This window comes from Trachinotus anak, unplaced genomic scaffold, assembly GCF_046630095.1.
Source record: "Trachinotus anak isolate AG129_WGS33_773 ecotype Australia unplaced genomic scaffold, CSIRO_AGI_Tana_v1 ptg000004l, whole genome shotgun sequence".
Taxonomy (NCBI): domain Eukaryota; kingdom Metazoa; phylum Chordata; class Actinopteri; order Carangiformes; family Carangidae; genus Trachinotus; species Trachinotus anak.
The window spans coordinates 8,407,387-8,423,893 of record NW_027273855.1 but is presented as its reverse complement, the minus strand read 5'-3'; the positions used below and the strand labels follow the sequence as shown (position 1 = coordinate 8,423,893).

Sequence of the window (16,507 nt, the reverse complement as noted above, 5' to 3'; positions counted from 1 at the left end):
ATGCTCACCATCCCTGTCCTCCATCAGTCTTATCTCTGCTTTTATTTCCCGTGTTCCCTCCTATGTGGGAGATATTTACTAGTGCTGCATAAATACAGTTCACAGGTGTCAGTGGCCGTGGAAGATCAGAGCAGACGGAGCAGCCAGTCCTCTGACTAAGACAAAAATAATCTAACTTCACCCAGAGTTTTTGGTTCTTGGTTTCTTTGAGAAATAATTTTTAAATTTTACGCAGTTCAAAGAAGGCTTCACACAGTCAGGCACCATCAGAGAACTTTGAACTCCTTATTGAGCCAAAAGGCCTCTTAGATCTGATGGGTTAGGTGTGTTAGCGTTTCCAGAATCCAGGTTAAGTGAAGGTACAATCAAACTGTTGCTGTACTGGCAACACAGCTTTGAAAAAATCTTCCAGTTAGTATTCACTCTGCTGGCAGTGTCTCAGCTTTTAAACCAGGCCTTAAGATATGTTTTTATAGACCTGTCTTGTTTTACCACTACACTTACTTGTTTGCATAATACAACTTGAAATTTGTATTACAGATTTTTTACCCTATTGATTTGTATACTGTTGTTTTTAGATGTGTGATTGTGTTTTTATGCACTGGATATCAGTTTGTGTTCTTCTACAACATGTAAATAATATTTAGCAATTAAAATTTTTGTTATTAATATTATGACACAATATCAATACACACAATGTAACTGAGGGGTTAATTGAGTGTGCTACTACTCCGTGTTGCTCTAGTTGTCTCAAAACCCAAGTCATCATACTGTAATAATACCTATATGTGTGTGTGTGAGTGTGTGTGTTATTTTCTACTGGTACACACTACCTGTAGCAGCAGCAGCAGTGGTGGTGGTGGGGTCTGGATATAGAATAGTTGGCAGCCCCAGCAGAGCCTCTGTCGCATCATCCAGGTCTCCTAACCCTGACCCACCTGGCAACATCTTCTTCCTCTGCTCTCGGGTACCGCTGCGGATCATTTCCTCCTCCTGTAGACCCTCCACTGGAAGAGAGAAAGTGCAATTCAGGGAATCACGTAAGAATAATCTATATGTTAATGTCAGTAATATTATAATACTGTCAGTGGTGCAGAACTCTGATGCCCTCTAGAGTCAAAACTAGTTAGAAGAGAACATCTTTAAACAATTTGACAATTAATTGTAGATGTGGCAGTATACAGCAAATTTTGAAGCTCCTCTGAATCCCAGTCCGACTGGAGTAACTGTACTATGTAATAATTTATAGCATCTGCATGTTCAACAAAACGAACACTCTAGAGTCATGCTAACAGCTCTTTGAGGCTGTACTTAGGCAGCGATGCTTGGAGCTAAATGTTAATGTTAGCATGCTCACAGTAACACTGCTAGAAGGCTGATAGCAGGTATAATGTTTATCATGTCCATCATCTCGCTTAGTACGGTCATTAGTTATATGACAGGCATTTGGTCATAAACATAAGTATTATATTGTAAATAGTATATATTGACCCGATGGTGGCACTAGATGAAACGTTATATTCATCCTGAGGCAGACCTCCAAATGTGGTCTGACTGATTGGATCTCAAATGTGTCCTCAATGCATCTTGGACTTGAACTTTGAGCTGTCCACTTGCGATCAGATTACCAGAGATGGATGTTAATGCCGGTCTGAACAGGGCTTGAGTATCACCAAAGTCATTAGGATTCATCCTCTGAGGATCATAAATATCTGTAACAAAGAAATGTCATCCCACTGCGACATCATCCACTGGTTTGTTAACTGCTGTTTTGAAGCCTCGAGTTTGTAATTTGGCCATCGCCCTCTTGGTTTTTTGAAACCAGAGGAAACCATATTTGGATGATAAGGTGGAGCTGAGGAGGGTGGATCTGCCCTGCTCTGTACTCTATACCGATTGTCAGGCAGGTCGTGGTGTATGGTAGAGTCTGTGAATCACACGGTATCATCTCTAAATGGGACCATAATTAAAAAATTTACATAATGTTGTATTGAACAGGACTTTAAACTAGCGATTGAGACCATAAACTCATTAGGAAAATGTTTACTGAGGTAATAAATCAAGTGAGAATGAGGCCATTTTCCCATAGACTTGAATACAATTGGACTCCTTTTTGCAAGCAGTGGAGTCCCCAACTGATGATCATTAGATAGAATGCAGGTTTAAGGCACTTCCACATTGGCTTCACTTTTCAGACCCTGAGTCTACGATCAGTTTTATACATAGTCCATGGTTACAAACTGATCAACACTGCCATCCCTGGAGCCAATCCACAAGCATGGCTAAAAAAGTCTGTATATGAACATCATATCTGCCTAAGTGTGATTAGACTGTTATCAGACTTTGTGCTGGTATTAGTCACAAAGTGACAAAACATCATCACCATGAGTAGAAACATTGTCAGTGAGTTGTGGTCAGGTACCTACTGGGATAATGTAGCAATAAAACACTTACCTTCTATTACATAATTATCTCTAGATAGGAAATTATTATGATTGAGTACAGGCAGCACAATAGTGGTATTCCAATGCTTTCTGAGTGAAATGACTGCAGAGCTGTCAGAATGCAACAGCATGACTGGACAACATATCTATATGAAACTGTGTTTTAGTACGAGGTATGTTTGAGATGACAGAGATAAAGTGAACATGATAGAGACGAAGACAGAGCTGTTTGGCGTGTTACATTTCTTCACTGTCTTGTTGGCAAATCTTTGCCTGGGGTAAAGAGACAAGGTGAACAGCAGCAAATTGAGAGTGAAATTAAGAGCTACCTTAACACAGTAACCTCTTATAACTAGCATGGTTCAAAATAAGAACTGGGCCCTGAGGGGCTTAAAGCAAATGGGAAAGGTGAATACACATTAGGAAGGAATTCCCAGACTGCCATCATTCCAGCGAGACAGCCAGTGTTACGATTTTCCAATTTCCTCATGTTTTCTGGCCTGCTCGGACACGCTTGCCTCGACACAGTAACCTACTATCACTTGCACAGTTCACAAGCAACCACAGGCTACAGCCACATATTGTACAGTCTAATACGAGCTACCAGGAGGGTCTTAAGACAGTCTCACATAGAGCTGTGATGGGACTAACTGTCACTGCTGTAGGAGATACCACAGATGTCTGAAATAACCTGAGGGACAATGAGTAATTCTAATCCTCCAATCACAGCTCCAATCCTCATTCTTCAATTTTTCTCAGAAATTATCTGTAAATTTAAGACAAGCTGTCCTCCTCTCTGTGAGTCCTTTGATGGCAGGCAGCCATTACTGACTGTGTCATTTTGCAGGTAATAATGCCTTTGTGAGCAACAGAGGAACAAATGTCGGTGGGCAGATTTACAAGCCAGAAACACACTCAACTCATATAAGTAAGTTCAGTAAATTCAAACACAACCCACTGTCAGCCTGTAATCCAGCTGCAGTAGGACTGTGTGTGTGTGTAACATCAACTGTGTTAGCAGCAGTGTTATAGTAATTTTCACTAAAGATGTACTGCAAAGTGTTATAAAATGGTCAAGCATCATCAAAAACACATCCTGCAATGTATTATGTGATCGAATATGATTAAGATGTACTCTGTACTACAAAATATATCAAATGCCGAATTATACACTTAATACATCAACTATATTCATTATAGATTTATATAATTAGAAGTTTGTGTCAGCATGTAACTGGGTCTGTCCCACTTCTGAGCTTCTACTCACCAACAAGGGCTGATAGTATTTCTTTTTAACTCTAGTCAATGTCGTACATCACATCATGCCTGTGGATTTTATGTTCAATGGACATAGCCTCTGTGACGTCACCCACAGGTTTCTAAAGAGGTTTTGAAGTTCAGAGTGAGCTGCTCCACCATCACCATCTTGGCAGTCACTGACTCTGCCTACCTCCCAGCTAGAGATGAAATGGTATAAAAATATAACATCACAATCATAGTGACCAAAATGATTTTATATTGGAATAAATAACTAGCAGCAGTTTTTATTGCATTTAAACATACAAATAATCATGTCACATGCAGCTCTACAATAAGTTCTAAAAACATACAATTACCGAATGAAGCATCTCACACAGAGGCCCCAACACTGACAGGAGTGTCTCCCAGGAGTGTCTCCCTCCATGTTTTGACTGACACATAATGCAGGACTTAAAGTGAGTTCAATTAACCACAGTAATTAACCATGGTAAATAAATGGTTATATTGATAATTAAAATTTAAATGGTAATACTGTCTGTCATTTTTACTGTGATTTAGCGTGACACCAGAAACTTTCATCTCTATTTCTAGCCTATCGAAAAATTATCAAAGAGGTGGGGCATGTGTGGAGCCTAGACTTCAGTGAATGACAGTTTGTGGCGAGCATACGCTCAGCCACCTGTCACTCAAAAAGGCTATGTCCTCAATTATACATAACTTTAAGCCTTAATAAAATGTTAACAGGTGAGTTGTACAAAAATTCACCCCCGTACAGCTGTCATGAGGAGGAAATTAGCTATAGAGACCAAAACTGTTTTTTGTCTCTTAAGTTTTGGCTTCATGTTTCAGTCTAGAGGTTGATGCTTGGTTCAAACCCACAAAAAAACAGCAGCTTGTTTCATGATCTTTAGTCAATAAGAAATTATTATTGTAGATTTAAAATAATACTACCATATTAGATAAGATGGCCTATATGCTGTAGATATGTTGTGATGCTCACTCTCGCTCATACACACATGAACAAACTTACAACTCTTTATCATTCAAATGCTTAATTTTTTTGCTCTATATCTATGGTAAATAACCTGTAAATCCATAATGGAGTGTCCAACCTCAAAACCTAACCTTCACCATCACTGATTGACATAGTTGAGTCTGCAGCTCTGTGGCCTTGATCTCAATAAGCTCTTTGTTCTCTTTGTGCTTGTCTGCCTCCCTTCATCTACTTCCTCCTCTTTTCTCAGCACAACGTTTCTTACTCCTCCCATCCACCTCACTGTGTGTTTCTTACTTGTGAAACGTCTCTTGGCAAGAAGTTTCTCTGTCGTCCCATTAAGCACTAGAATCTGGAGGGCATATTCCTGACTGGAGTCCAGTCCTGCCACGGTGGCTCGGCCCCGTGTGGTGGTCAGCATCAGCTCTGGCTGTGGAACCACTGGAAAACAAAACAAATATTTTTTTTTTGATTATTTTTTGGGGCTTTTTGTGCTTTTATTATAGAACAGTGGAGACTGACAGGAAAGGGGGCAGAGAAAGGGGAATGACATGCAGGAAAGAGTTGGGCCGGTCAGGAGTCAAACCAGTGACTGCCTGTTAAGAGTGTCTTGCGCTCACGGAGTACGTGCCCCAACCACTTGACTACTGGGCCGCCCCCTGAACAAGACAAGCATTTTGGTTGATTAATGACTGGCTTGGTATTGATATGAAATTACGTTTAAAGAGAAAGTCACAGCTTTTGGCTTCACTGAAGACAAAGAAAAATAAGCAGGAGAGAGTCTGTATTTTAGTTTTGAGTTGACCTTAGCTTCATTGCTATTACAAAAAAACACTGGTAGGAACTTACCTTAATAAGCTCATGTTGCAGCACACACAATAATCAGCACAGCATTCTAATTGAAATACCACATACATAAGACATAAAATACACAGAATACCATGGATTTAAAAGATAAATAAAGACTAATAACCCAATTAACCTAAACACATTACACAAAATACCAATAACATATATTTTTTTTAAAACTATAAGCTAAGAACAAAGTGTATACTAAAGTGCCAAGTTTTTACCATTCAAGAGTCTATAGCCTAATGGAATGTCTTGAATGTGTTTTTTTCAGAGTTAGTCAGACTACTAAGCAAAACTGTTACAAAGAAAGTCATCAACACTTTCCACAGAGACATACTCTCTGATTTTGTAAATTTTCCCATTTAAGGTTATCAGATATTAAAGTGCCAGGGAAATGTATAGTCTTTCATATTTTCTACTGCTTTGCTGATAACCTCAAGAGGTAGTTTCCCACAGTGCCCTCTCTTGAGGTTTTTTCAATTTTAAGTTGAAGGCCATTATTGCTGCAACAGCTTAGCAGATCAGACACCTCCCTGCTATATACTGATTCATCTGATATTGTTACGAACCCGTCCACAGCAAAGTATTTCAGCTGAGTCATATTAAGGAGTCCAATCATCTGTGTAAAACATCATTTTATCAACTTTTTAATATTTTTATATTTATATTGTTCCTAATGATGTTCCCTGATTTCTGTATGTTCTTAAAATCATTAAAAAGCCTTCGTTGTGTCCTCGCTCTCGTATCATTGGTCAAAATTTCTATTTGATTTTAGGCTCAACTTCATTTTTTTTGTTGTAAAAGTAAAAGTCATTTTATTGTAACAGAATATAAAAAAAACAAAAAACAAAAAACACAACCAGATGATAAGTGATAAAGCACTGATGCCTCTTCCCTCTACACAGTCTACTGGTCTTTGATGTCTGGGTCAGAACTGCTTCTGCAAATGTTTTCCCAACAGTTAAGGCTGCAAGCATTAAGCCAGCTCTTTGAGTCACTTCCCTCTGGCAGGAAGCTACGATGCCTTTTCGAATGACATTGGATGTTGTAAATTTAATCTTTTTTCTTTCTTATGTTTTCTTATGTTTTCAAAGAATCCAAGACATTCACCTGACACATCAGAGCCCATATTCATCAAGTCTCTCGGAGTAAGAAACTGTACTTGGCCTGAAATTCTGAGAGTGACACATTTTTAGGAATAGGTGTGAGCGGGGATGGTTGCATTTCACTCAGTTGCTCAGATACTGTTTGGACTAGACCAACCAAACATTAATATATTAAACTTAAATCTGTCTGCTAATTTTAGCATTTAGCATTTACTGATGATTACATATGATAAATCATTTACAAAGTTTATTTGAATGGAAGAATTCAGATATTACAGCTGACCCAAGCCCTGGGAACAGTTGCAACATGGCTTTTAGAGGATTGTGGGAAAAAAACTTCTCCCATGATAATGATTTTGTGCATTTGTTCACTTCAATCAAAGCAGACCAGACTCCTTACTGTTCTTATTGAGGCTCTGTTACTCTGCTGTAATTCTACCCTGCAAATGGTATTTTGTGCAGTACACTTGAGAAGTGAACTTAATATCTTTCACATTGTTATAAGCAGGGGTGCACATAACTGGTACGCAAGTACGTATGCGCGGCGAAAATGAGAAATGCGTAACATCACGTGTGTCGTTACGGCGCCTTTGCATACCTGACAGTTACCGACATCAGAGATCTTGTCTACACGAAGCCATGTCAAAAAAACAAAAGACATTAAGCAGCTTTTTTGGCGCCGTAACAACACACGTGATGTTACGCATTTCTCATTTTCGCCGCATATGCGTACTTGCGTACCAGTTATGTGCACCCCTGGTTATAAGTCTATAATTATAAACTTTTGATTATTCAGAACCAATATACAGTACAGAATGAAGAAAGGAAGATGGATGCATGAAGCAGTAAGTTATAATAAATGCACTTTCGAATTATACCAATGCACTGTATATGAAACTGCTGTCTTGCCTAGTTTCATATACTTTAAAACAAAGTATCTCAAAGTCTAATAACTTGACTTATCACTATAGAGACTCTAAGTGGCTCTAAGAATAAGGAGTTAATGTAAAAGGCTCTAACAGTTCACTAATTTAGTCTCTTGATGTTTCTTCAGTGCATCCTTAAAACATCCTCTACCAACTTTTTATCATATACCAGAAAAGAACCAGGCCTGTTTGTCAACTTAGTGTTTGAAATGAAATATCAACGAACCAATCAATGAACCAATTTTTGAATAGGTCCGCAGTACTGAAAAGTCTCAGTAGCAAGTGCATGCAGTTACAGTAAATGATGAGGCGAAAACCTCTATCAGTTATTCACTGCCTACAATGCTAAAAGGATGCTAAAGGGACGATCAAGGTCCTCCACACTAAAAATCTTTATTCTCTTGCTTCGTACATGGTGTCAATGTCATGTGAAAAAGGAAATGGCCTTCTCCAAACTGTTGCCACAAAGATGGAAGCACATTGTTGTCTAAAACATTACAGTGTGCTTTTGATAACTTCTTTTGATATTTGACTAACCACCAATTACGGTGTTCCGCAGGGATCAGTTCTTGGACCACTTTTGTTCATTGTACACTTGCTGCCCCTTGATCAAAAAACACAACATAAATTATCACTATGTTATACTGATGACACAAAAATCTTTCTTCCTGCAACAGTCAATGATTCCTCCCATCGTGTAAAATTAGAGACATGCTTGTCAGAAGTCCATCCTACACATCCTACATAGGGCTGTACGATAAATTGTAATAAAATCCCGATCTCTATTCACACCACTATGCGATCTCATTTCTAAATGACATTGTTTTTTCTGCATTTTATTACATCAGCTGCATCAAAACAAGCGCTCCTACTTTACACACCATTTCATCCAGTTGAGGTGCTGAAATGCTTGTATAACATCCAGAATGTAATGCACAAAGATGCCTGCATCTCAATACCTCCCTATCTTTTTTGTTTTAGAAAAATCTTCTTATATCCACAGCCTTAGCTCATTAGCTACCATCAGATGCCAACAACAGCCCTGTAACCACTTCTCTCTCCCTCTCTCTCTCTCTCTCTCTCTCTGTCTCTCGGACTCAGAGGCCTCATATAATAATAATATGTGAATAAGTATTGTGAAGCAGATCTGCTGCTACTTGCTATATACTTGCGTTTTTGATCAACATTATCATGTTATTCTCAATGGCTTGAATGAATGATCAGAATGAGTAATGAGGGTAATTTTTTGTTTTTTCTTATTTTGGTATAAAATAAATAAATAAATCTCCAGGGGATCCAGGCTGCTTGTAAAACACTTAGGCCTGAAGCTCCAGATGTCCCAGGCCTAACGACGTCTATGCCTTTATATATGCTGGCTCTTCAACTGCTTTAACAAAAAATATTTGTGTGGCAGAGTTTTTGGCAGTCAATTTCTCCTTCTTGGGAAAAAGACACTGCTGAGATTTTCAAATCCAGACTGAAAATATCTGTATGCAACAGCCTCTCTGAGTCTTACTGGCTGGGAAATAGTCAACTTTTTTGTCAAGGAGTTACCCCATCTCTGTTCGGGTTACATGATCTCTATCTCTTTTCAAATTCCTAACCTCAATCTTATTATAATATTAACAATATTACCTGTGTGTGTGTGCATGTGTTTTTACACGTGAAGTCATGTTTTTTAACTTGTAAACTGTGTGGAGAATCCTTGGGTAATGTGGACTTTAAATACAATGAAGTTGAACTTATGGTTGCTGTAGCATCAAAATGTCCATTTTGAGGGACCTAGGACAAACAATGAAAAACAGCTCAAACTGAAAGGACTCAAAGTCTGCAAAAGTATGTGGACATGGGTGCACACATGAGAGTGGCATGGCTGTGGGGCTGTGGGGGTGGAGCAGGGAAGTTTATAATTCATTAATGCAGATCCACCACTACTCATCATTACTATTAACCACTGTTATCTGTCATCATTATTGATAACACCATTACCTACGTTCCTGGTCTCTTTTCTCCTCTCTCCTCCCCCCTCCCCCCCTTTTTTATCTCCTCCTAAACCCAACCGGTCGAGGCAGACGGCCGCCCACCCTGAGCCCGGTTCTGTTGGAGGTTTCTTCCTGTTAAAAGAGAGTTTTTCCTCCCCCCTGTCGCCAAGCGCTTGCTCTTTGTGGGAACTGTTGGGTTTTTCTCTGTAACAAAGTAAGGTCTTGACCTTGCCCTGTAAAGTGCCTTGAGATAATGTGTATTATGATTTGGTGCTATACAAATAAAATTGAATTGAATTGAATTGAATTAACATAACAAGCGAGGGCTATGACAATTGAAAATTCTGTGCAGATATTACTTGCCTCCAAATTAATGTTTTGACACAACTTTTGAGTATAACATATGTTGACTGTCTATCTATTCTATGTCTGGGCATTGATGAACTCTGTACCTTATATTACATCTGTCCTAAATTCCTTTATGTGAAAACGTCATGATTTTTCTCAACACTTCAACGCAGCCAGGAAATTCTCACCTGAGATGGGCCTCACTCGGACCTTGTAGCCCTGAAAGGATCCATCAGCCTCCTTCCATTTCATCTGCAGTCTGTCTTCAGATAGGACCGTCAGCTTCAGACGACCTTGACATTCCCAGAGATGAAGGGGGAAAAGAAAAAAGATTCAGGTTTTGAAATGTATGAATGTCCCCATGTTGCCTATTCGTAGATTTGGGTAAAAAAAAAAAGGGGAGAGCGTGACAGTTGTAGATCGGAGAAATAAGCCCTCTCACTTCCTTCTCCCTACATCAAACCCATCTCTTGTTTCAACTTCATCAACATAATTTCCAGCAGGAGTTTTCCAACAAGCAGCGTCTTTCATGTTTCTATCGTCTCACCCTCCATCCATCCCTCTTTCCAGCTGTCCGTTCATCCATCAAAGAATGCCCTGTCCTCTTGTCTGGTATAGAAACAGGAACAAGACGCTTGTTGGAGACTGGAAGGTCATAGGTCACGTCAGAGGAACGTCACAGACATACACTGTGTCAGGATTTTGTATGTAATATGTGGCAGGGTAATAGATGGAGAGGAAGATGAGGGGGGAGGGAGAAAACGGAAGCAAAGAAGACAAAGGAGTGCAGACATGAACATGAATCACAGAACTTTGCCTTCATTGCTTCTGTGGATGTATGACCCTAAGCACTCAATATCTTTTTCTGACATGTATGTATGAATGTGTGTATGAGTATGCCTGTATGTGTGTGTGTGTGTGTGTGTGACTGAATATTTGGGCCAGGGGCCTCCGGAAGGTTCTCATTTTCTTGGGTGCCTGGCAGAGGATCAGATAGGGTCTGAGAGACTGGGGTCAAGGTCTAACAGACACACTAACAAAAACAACTTTTCCGGGCAGGCAGGCATATATGTAGACAAGCACAGCAGTTGTGTTGTACTTACTGATTTGTGAGGTTTTGGCTGACGTTTTTCAGTTCAGCACTAAAGTAGTAAGCTCTTTGAGTCTTGCTGATAGTGTTTTTTTTTCTATGAAATGTCGAATGAAGTAATCACAAAATAAATACAGAAATTACAAAATTCTCAAAAACAGGTCAAAATGATTGAAAAGCACCATCATGGGCTGTGGTAGAACAGGAGATTGGCAGCATAAATGTGCAAATGACAAATATGCAGACATGATGTGATGCAGTCATGTCAACATGGAGCAGAAAGTTTCCAACATCTTGTTGAATCCATGCCTCGAGGAAGTGAGGCTGTTTGAGAGCTAAGATGAGCAACCATAAATTACATAATAAACTAAACTGTATAGATTGCCTATAAACTATCAAGGTGAAATCAGAACATAATAAATGTGGATGATTGTATGAAAATACAAAAAAAGACTGACTTGTGTGAGACATTGTGTATGCTAACATTATTGGTTTTCTTTTAGAATACAGGTAGCTAACAAACCGCATGCTTGCACTATGTCTTCTTAAGAAAAAATAATAAGGCAATGGCAATTCTGCATTAATTAATTTTCATAACGTCTCCCAATTATTATATATATTTTTTAATTTCATGACACTGATGCTTGCTAAGGTTATTAGTTATGGTGAAATATTATAATTTTTTTGGGACACCGCTAGCTAACTAGTTAACATTTCTAGTAGTTTGTCTCCTCACAAAAAAAAAACAAAAAACAAGGCTACAGCAGTTGTACTTTTTATAATTAATTTTCTAGAGATCATGTGGTATATAGTAAGTTTACACCATAGAAGAGAAAAACAACATTAAGTATTTGATTTGTGTCAGTACTACAATTTTTATCAATAGCAACATTCATGAAACTTTGTAGCTAAATGGTATTTAGCATCAATGGCTAACTACAATACAACACAGACATTTTTCTAGACCCTGTGAGGACCCTGCTGGCATGCTATACTACCTCAGCCCCATCATCTCTAGCTGTGGATGTGACATATTGTTGACATACTGGTGACATCTTTTCCTTTTACTGGTAATCAAAGGCTTAAATTGGTCACAAAAATCACTGTACCTTGGCCATGGACCCCTGGGGACAGCAGCAGGAAGACACTAAGCATGAAACACAGCATTAGCCAGAATGATGTTGTTGATGATGATGTGAGGAGGTGAGGAGACATGAGACAAGTGGAGCCTGGAATCATGAAAAACAAAGTTAGTCATCATTTCAGGTCCCGAATTAAACTGTTCGAAATCTCCTGATTAATTCAAAGCAAGATCTGGGCTTGGCATAATTCACCTCAATGTCAGAAGTCTACTTCCAAAATTTGATCTAGTGAAAATCTGGGCAAAATCAACTGATAGTGATATTCTGGTTCTGTCTGAAACTTGGCTAAATAAATCAATTACAAAGACATTGCATTCAAGAAAGAAAGGTGGTGGAGTTGCCATTTATATTAAAAACAAATTTCATGCTACCATTCTTTCATCAGAATCTCTTTCTAGACTATTTGAATTTCTTGCTTTGAAATTGGAGCTTTTAAAGGGTCATTTTATTACTGTTGTCGGTTGTCATGTAATTGCAGCAGTCAGACAAGCTAAAAGTCCTCAATCAAAGCTGCATATTGTTCTTAAACAAGATTTTAAGCATTTCTGTGATTAAGCTCTTTTTCATAATGTGTGGAACTTTGACAGGGGCAAGATTTACCTCATTAATAAGATAGGATAAGATAGAAGGAGCTGAAGGAGCTACTCAGTTCTGTCAGAGTGTCCTGCATGGGGTGGGAGGTGTTCTCCAACAGGGATGATAGCTTCGCCACCATTCTCCTGTCACTCACTACCTCCACTGAGTCCAAGGGGCATCCCAGAACAGAGCTGGCCTTCCTGATCAGCCTGTTCAGTCTCCTCCTGTCAGCAGTGGAGATGCTGCTGCCCCAGCAGACCACACCGACCACAGAGTTGTAAAAGGTCTTCAGGATTTTATGCAGATGATACAGTCATCTATTGTCCATCCCCTTCCGTTTAAACTCTTGAATTTCTGCCTTAGATGTTGTGCAATTTCATTTATCTCAACTTAGACTAGTGCTAAATGCAGAAACGTCTAAATTCATGCTATTCTCAAATGGCAAAAAACAATACCAAATCTTCATAAGATCTCAACTGGTCAAAGTGTTCACATATAAATGGTCACATCATATAAGTACTTAGGAATCATAACTGAGCAGAATCTTTCTTTTCATTCACACAATGAAAACATTGTTTCCAAGTTGAAACTTAAATTGGGTTACGTTTACAGAAATAAAGCCTGTTTCCCCCTCAAAACTAGGTCCGTTTAAACTCTTGAATTTCTGCCTTAGATGTTGTGCAGTTTCATTTATCTCAACTTAGACTAGTGCTAAATGCAGAAACGTCTAAATTCATGCTAGTCTCAAATGGCAAAAAACAATACCAAATCTTCATAAGATCTCATTGGATGATTTTTGTCTATAAAACTCTTCTCGGCTTGCTTCCCTCATATCTCTGTTTGTACATGTGTAGGAACCAAAATCACCATGGTCTGCGATCTCCTGCAAACGATGGTACCTAGGGTCAGAACAGAACTTGGCAAGAAAGCTTTTAACTGTGCTACTCCAATTTCATGGAATAATATTCAAAAGGAGCTGAAACCTACATATTTGAATTTAAATCGGGTTTTAAAGGATCGAGAACAGAGCACTCTTGGTCATTGTACATGTTCTTAATTTTCTTTGTTTTTAATATTTTACTCTCCTTCTTGTAAAGTGTGTAATAGTTATGTATGTCATTTGTATGTCTATCATTTTGGTGTATTTATATTTTATCAATCATATATAAATTTGGTCATCATATTGTGCCGCAGGAACGAGTCCTAAAACCTGGACAGTAGTTAGCATTTTATCCCTTCCAGTCCCTCGCCCTGAAGTCTCTGGTTTGTTGAATAGGTTTTTGGTTAGACCACTGAAATAAGGTCTGTGGTTAACACAAGCTCAAGACATTTTCCCATTTTATTCTCTGACATAAAATATGTCAATAAATACTCCAGACTTGATTTCTTGAAGCTTTTACGTCTGTTAAAAAAGGCCAGTTGCTAACAAGTGTCTTTTTTCAATTCCATAGGCTGTTCATGGAGGGAACCAGGGTGTTGCTAACATTTGGGTTAGCCTACAAAAAGACATATTCTCTGCGGCACTGTATGGGAGTAAGTAAGGACTAGTGTGTTTTGTGGCATCTAGTGGTGAGGTTACAGATTGCAAGCAATTGAGTACTCCTCCCCTCACCCTTTCATTTCCAAGCATGTGGGGGGTATTTACTGTACTACATAAAAATGCTAAAGACCTTCTCTAGGGCCAGTGTTTGATTAGTCCATTCTAGCAACTGTAGAAAAATGACAGGGCAACACGGCAGGCTCCGTGGTAGAAGACCTGCTCCCTATGTAGATATGAAATGATCGTTTTACACTAACAAAAACACAATGAGCCCTAGTTTCAGGTGATCAAATTCCATCTCTGCCAATAAAGTCTCCTTAATCCTACACACTGGTCTTTCAATCAGTAATTTAAAAAATGGTGCAACTTGTGAGATGTAAAGATTTGCTGTTTTCTTTCTTTCCATGATAGCAAACTTAATTTATTTGTGTTTTGGATGGCTGGTCACACCAAACAAGAAATCTGAATGTGTCAACTTGCAGCTTTATTCATTATATTCTGATATTTTATGGACCAAAAAATTAATCTAGAAAATAATCTGCAAATCCATCAGTCATGAAAATAATAAAAATATTGACTGACATTCACTGGAGGCAGATAAAACCTTTTTCATTTTGGAAAAAGAAAGGGGACAATTTTTGTTTCTTTACCTGGCACAAACAAATCCTGTCACATTTTCCCATGGGAACTCTTTTATGGCTGACTCAGACAACAGGTGCTTTAGGGATTGTCCCCATTACAGACCCTCAGACTTCACACAGCAACTGATATGTACAGGGCTATAATATTAACAAACACACAGCACTTTAGGGGGTCATAAAACTGTCGGTTTTATGACAGTCATAAAACGGTTCTCTGTCTGAGACAGCCACCATTTAACACTATACAAGATGTAAGCTAAATACCTTCAACTGATTCTAATACCAATTATACTCAATTATTAGAATGTTTTGATGCTTATTGTCTCATGAAGAAATATTATTTGCACACATGGGCTTTTTTCATGTACAACAGTTTCTAAGAGCCTTGAGAAACATTTTTGTCACTCTTCTACCAAAACATCTGTATGTAAAACTAGTTATTGATTGCATTTTGAGGGGGTCATAAATCAAAAAGCAAAATGACCACAGCTCATTTTTATATTTTAAAAGTCCAATAAAATGAAGCTAAATGTACTATAATTTTGAAATACACTGGGAAACTGTAGGAAAATTAATACAAGTTGTGTAGGCAGGTGATCTTTAGAAAACCAAGATTAAAACCTCTGACATTTATTCTTTGTGAATAAGAACACTGTTCAACAGAATGCAGGCTGAACAAAGCTACAATGAACTGACTGGTAGCTCAGCTATTATACTGGCAGTAACAGGCCAGAAACTGTGCATGAGAGAAGTTCTCAGAACAAATTAAATTATCCATTAAATTACAAAGTGGGGGATTCAGTGGGGTCAACAAGAAAGTTTCAAAATGATACAGGGAGCAGGGAAAGCATGGACAGGTAAGGAGAGACACAAACATGCAAACACTTGACAGCTTTACTGACAACATAATGAGCAGCCCTGAAGAAGCCGAATATTAAACACACGTCATATCACATACTGTATATCATATCCCAATATGGAATCATTTCTATTCTAATTGTCCTCTCAATCAAATGATGCATGTTGTTTCTGAAATGAAAAATGTATTTCATTGATTGTTGACACTTATTCCTGTCAGAGCCTTCTACCTGTGTTTCAGACACAGGTCATGATTATACCACTGAAGAAGGTTTAAGACAAACTTCCAGTCTGCCTAAAGGCTTCTCAGACCACTTGATATACAGCCATCATGTGCCGTATGTGACGTGCCTATAATGCCCATTTTGTATGTTTTGTTATCTTTCACATGTACCTGCTTGCCTGAATGTTGCCAAGTGTGAGCTTATACTTGAGTTGCATGTCATGCATACCAGTCTGCCTGCCTGCCTGCCTGTCAGACAGGAAAATATGGGTATTGTTACGCAATGCAGGTGGATGTACTTGCCAAGAGGATTGTGGTGTTTCCTCTTTCTCTGACCCCCTTTTAAATTCCTGGGTGCATGCAGTTAAGTTATCTGAGCAATAAAAATCAGGACAACAGTATTTTACTTTTTACCACAACTGAATTCTTGAGTCATCTGATTTTTTAAATGAACCCAGAAGTAGATATTGTAGACATTTAGTCCACAGTTCACTTTGACCCAACAATACAGTAAAGTAAAATAAG

The 16,507-nt window shown here is 38.5% G+C and overlaps 1 protein-coding gene across 4 annotated transcripts in view; it reads right to left on the bottom strand.

Annotated features, from left to right (window-relative positions):
* LOC139620249 (collagen alpha-1(XX) chain) overlaps positions 1 to 16,507 on the bottom strand; it is a 54,228-nt gene that overhangs the window by 33,492 nt on the left and 4,229 nt on the right. For all 4 annotated transcript variants that reach the window (XR_011690780.1, XM_071475589.1, XM_071475590.1 and 1 more), the window contains exons 2-5: positions 12,112 to 12,231; positions 10,101 to 10,205; positions 4,996 to 5,139; positions 834 to 1,007 (exon numbers count right to left, since the gene is read on the bottom strand). Coding sequence is in view for 3 of the 4 variants with exons in the window: in XM_071475589.1 (XP_071331690.1) it covers positions 834 to 1,007; positions 4,996 to 5,139; positions 10,101 to 10,205; positions 12,112 to 12,217 (529 nt within the window). In the remaining variant the exon portion in view is untranslated. The remainder of the gene's footprint in view (positions 1 to 833; positions 1,008 to 4,995; positions 5,140 to 10,100; positions 10,206 to 12,111; positions 12,232 to 16,507) is intronic.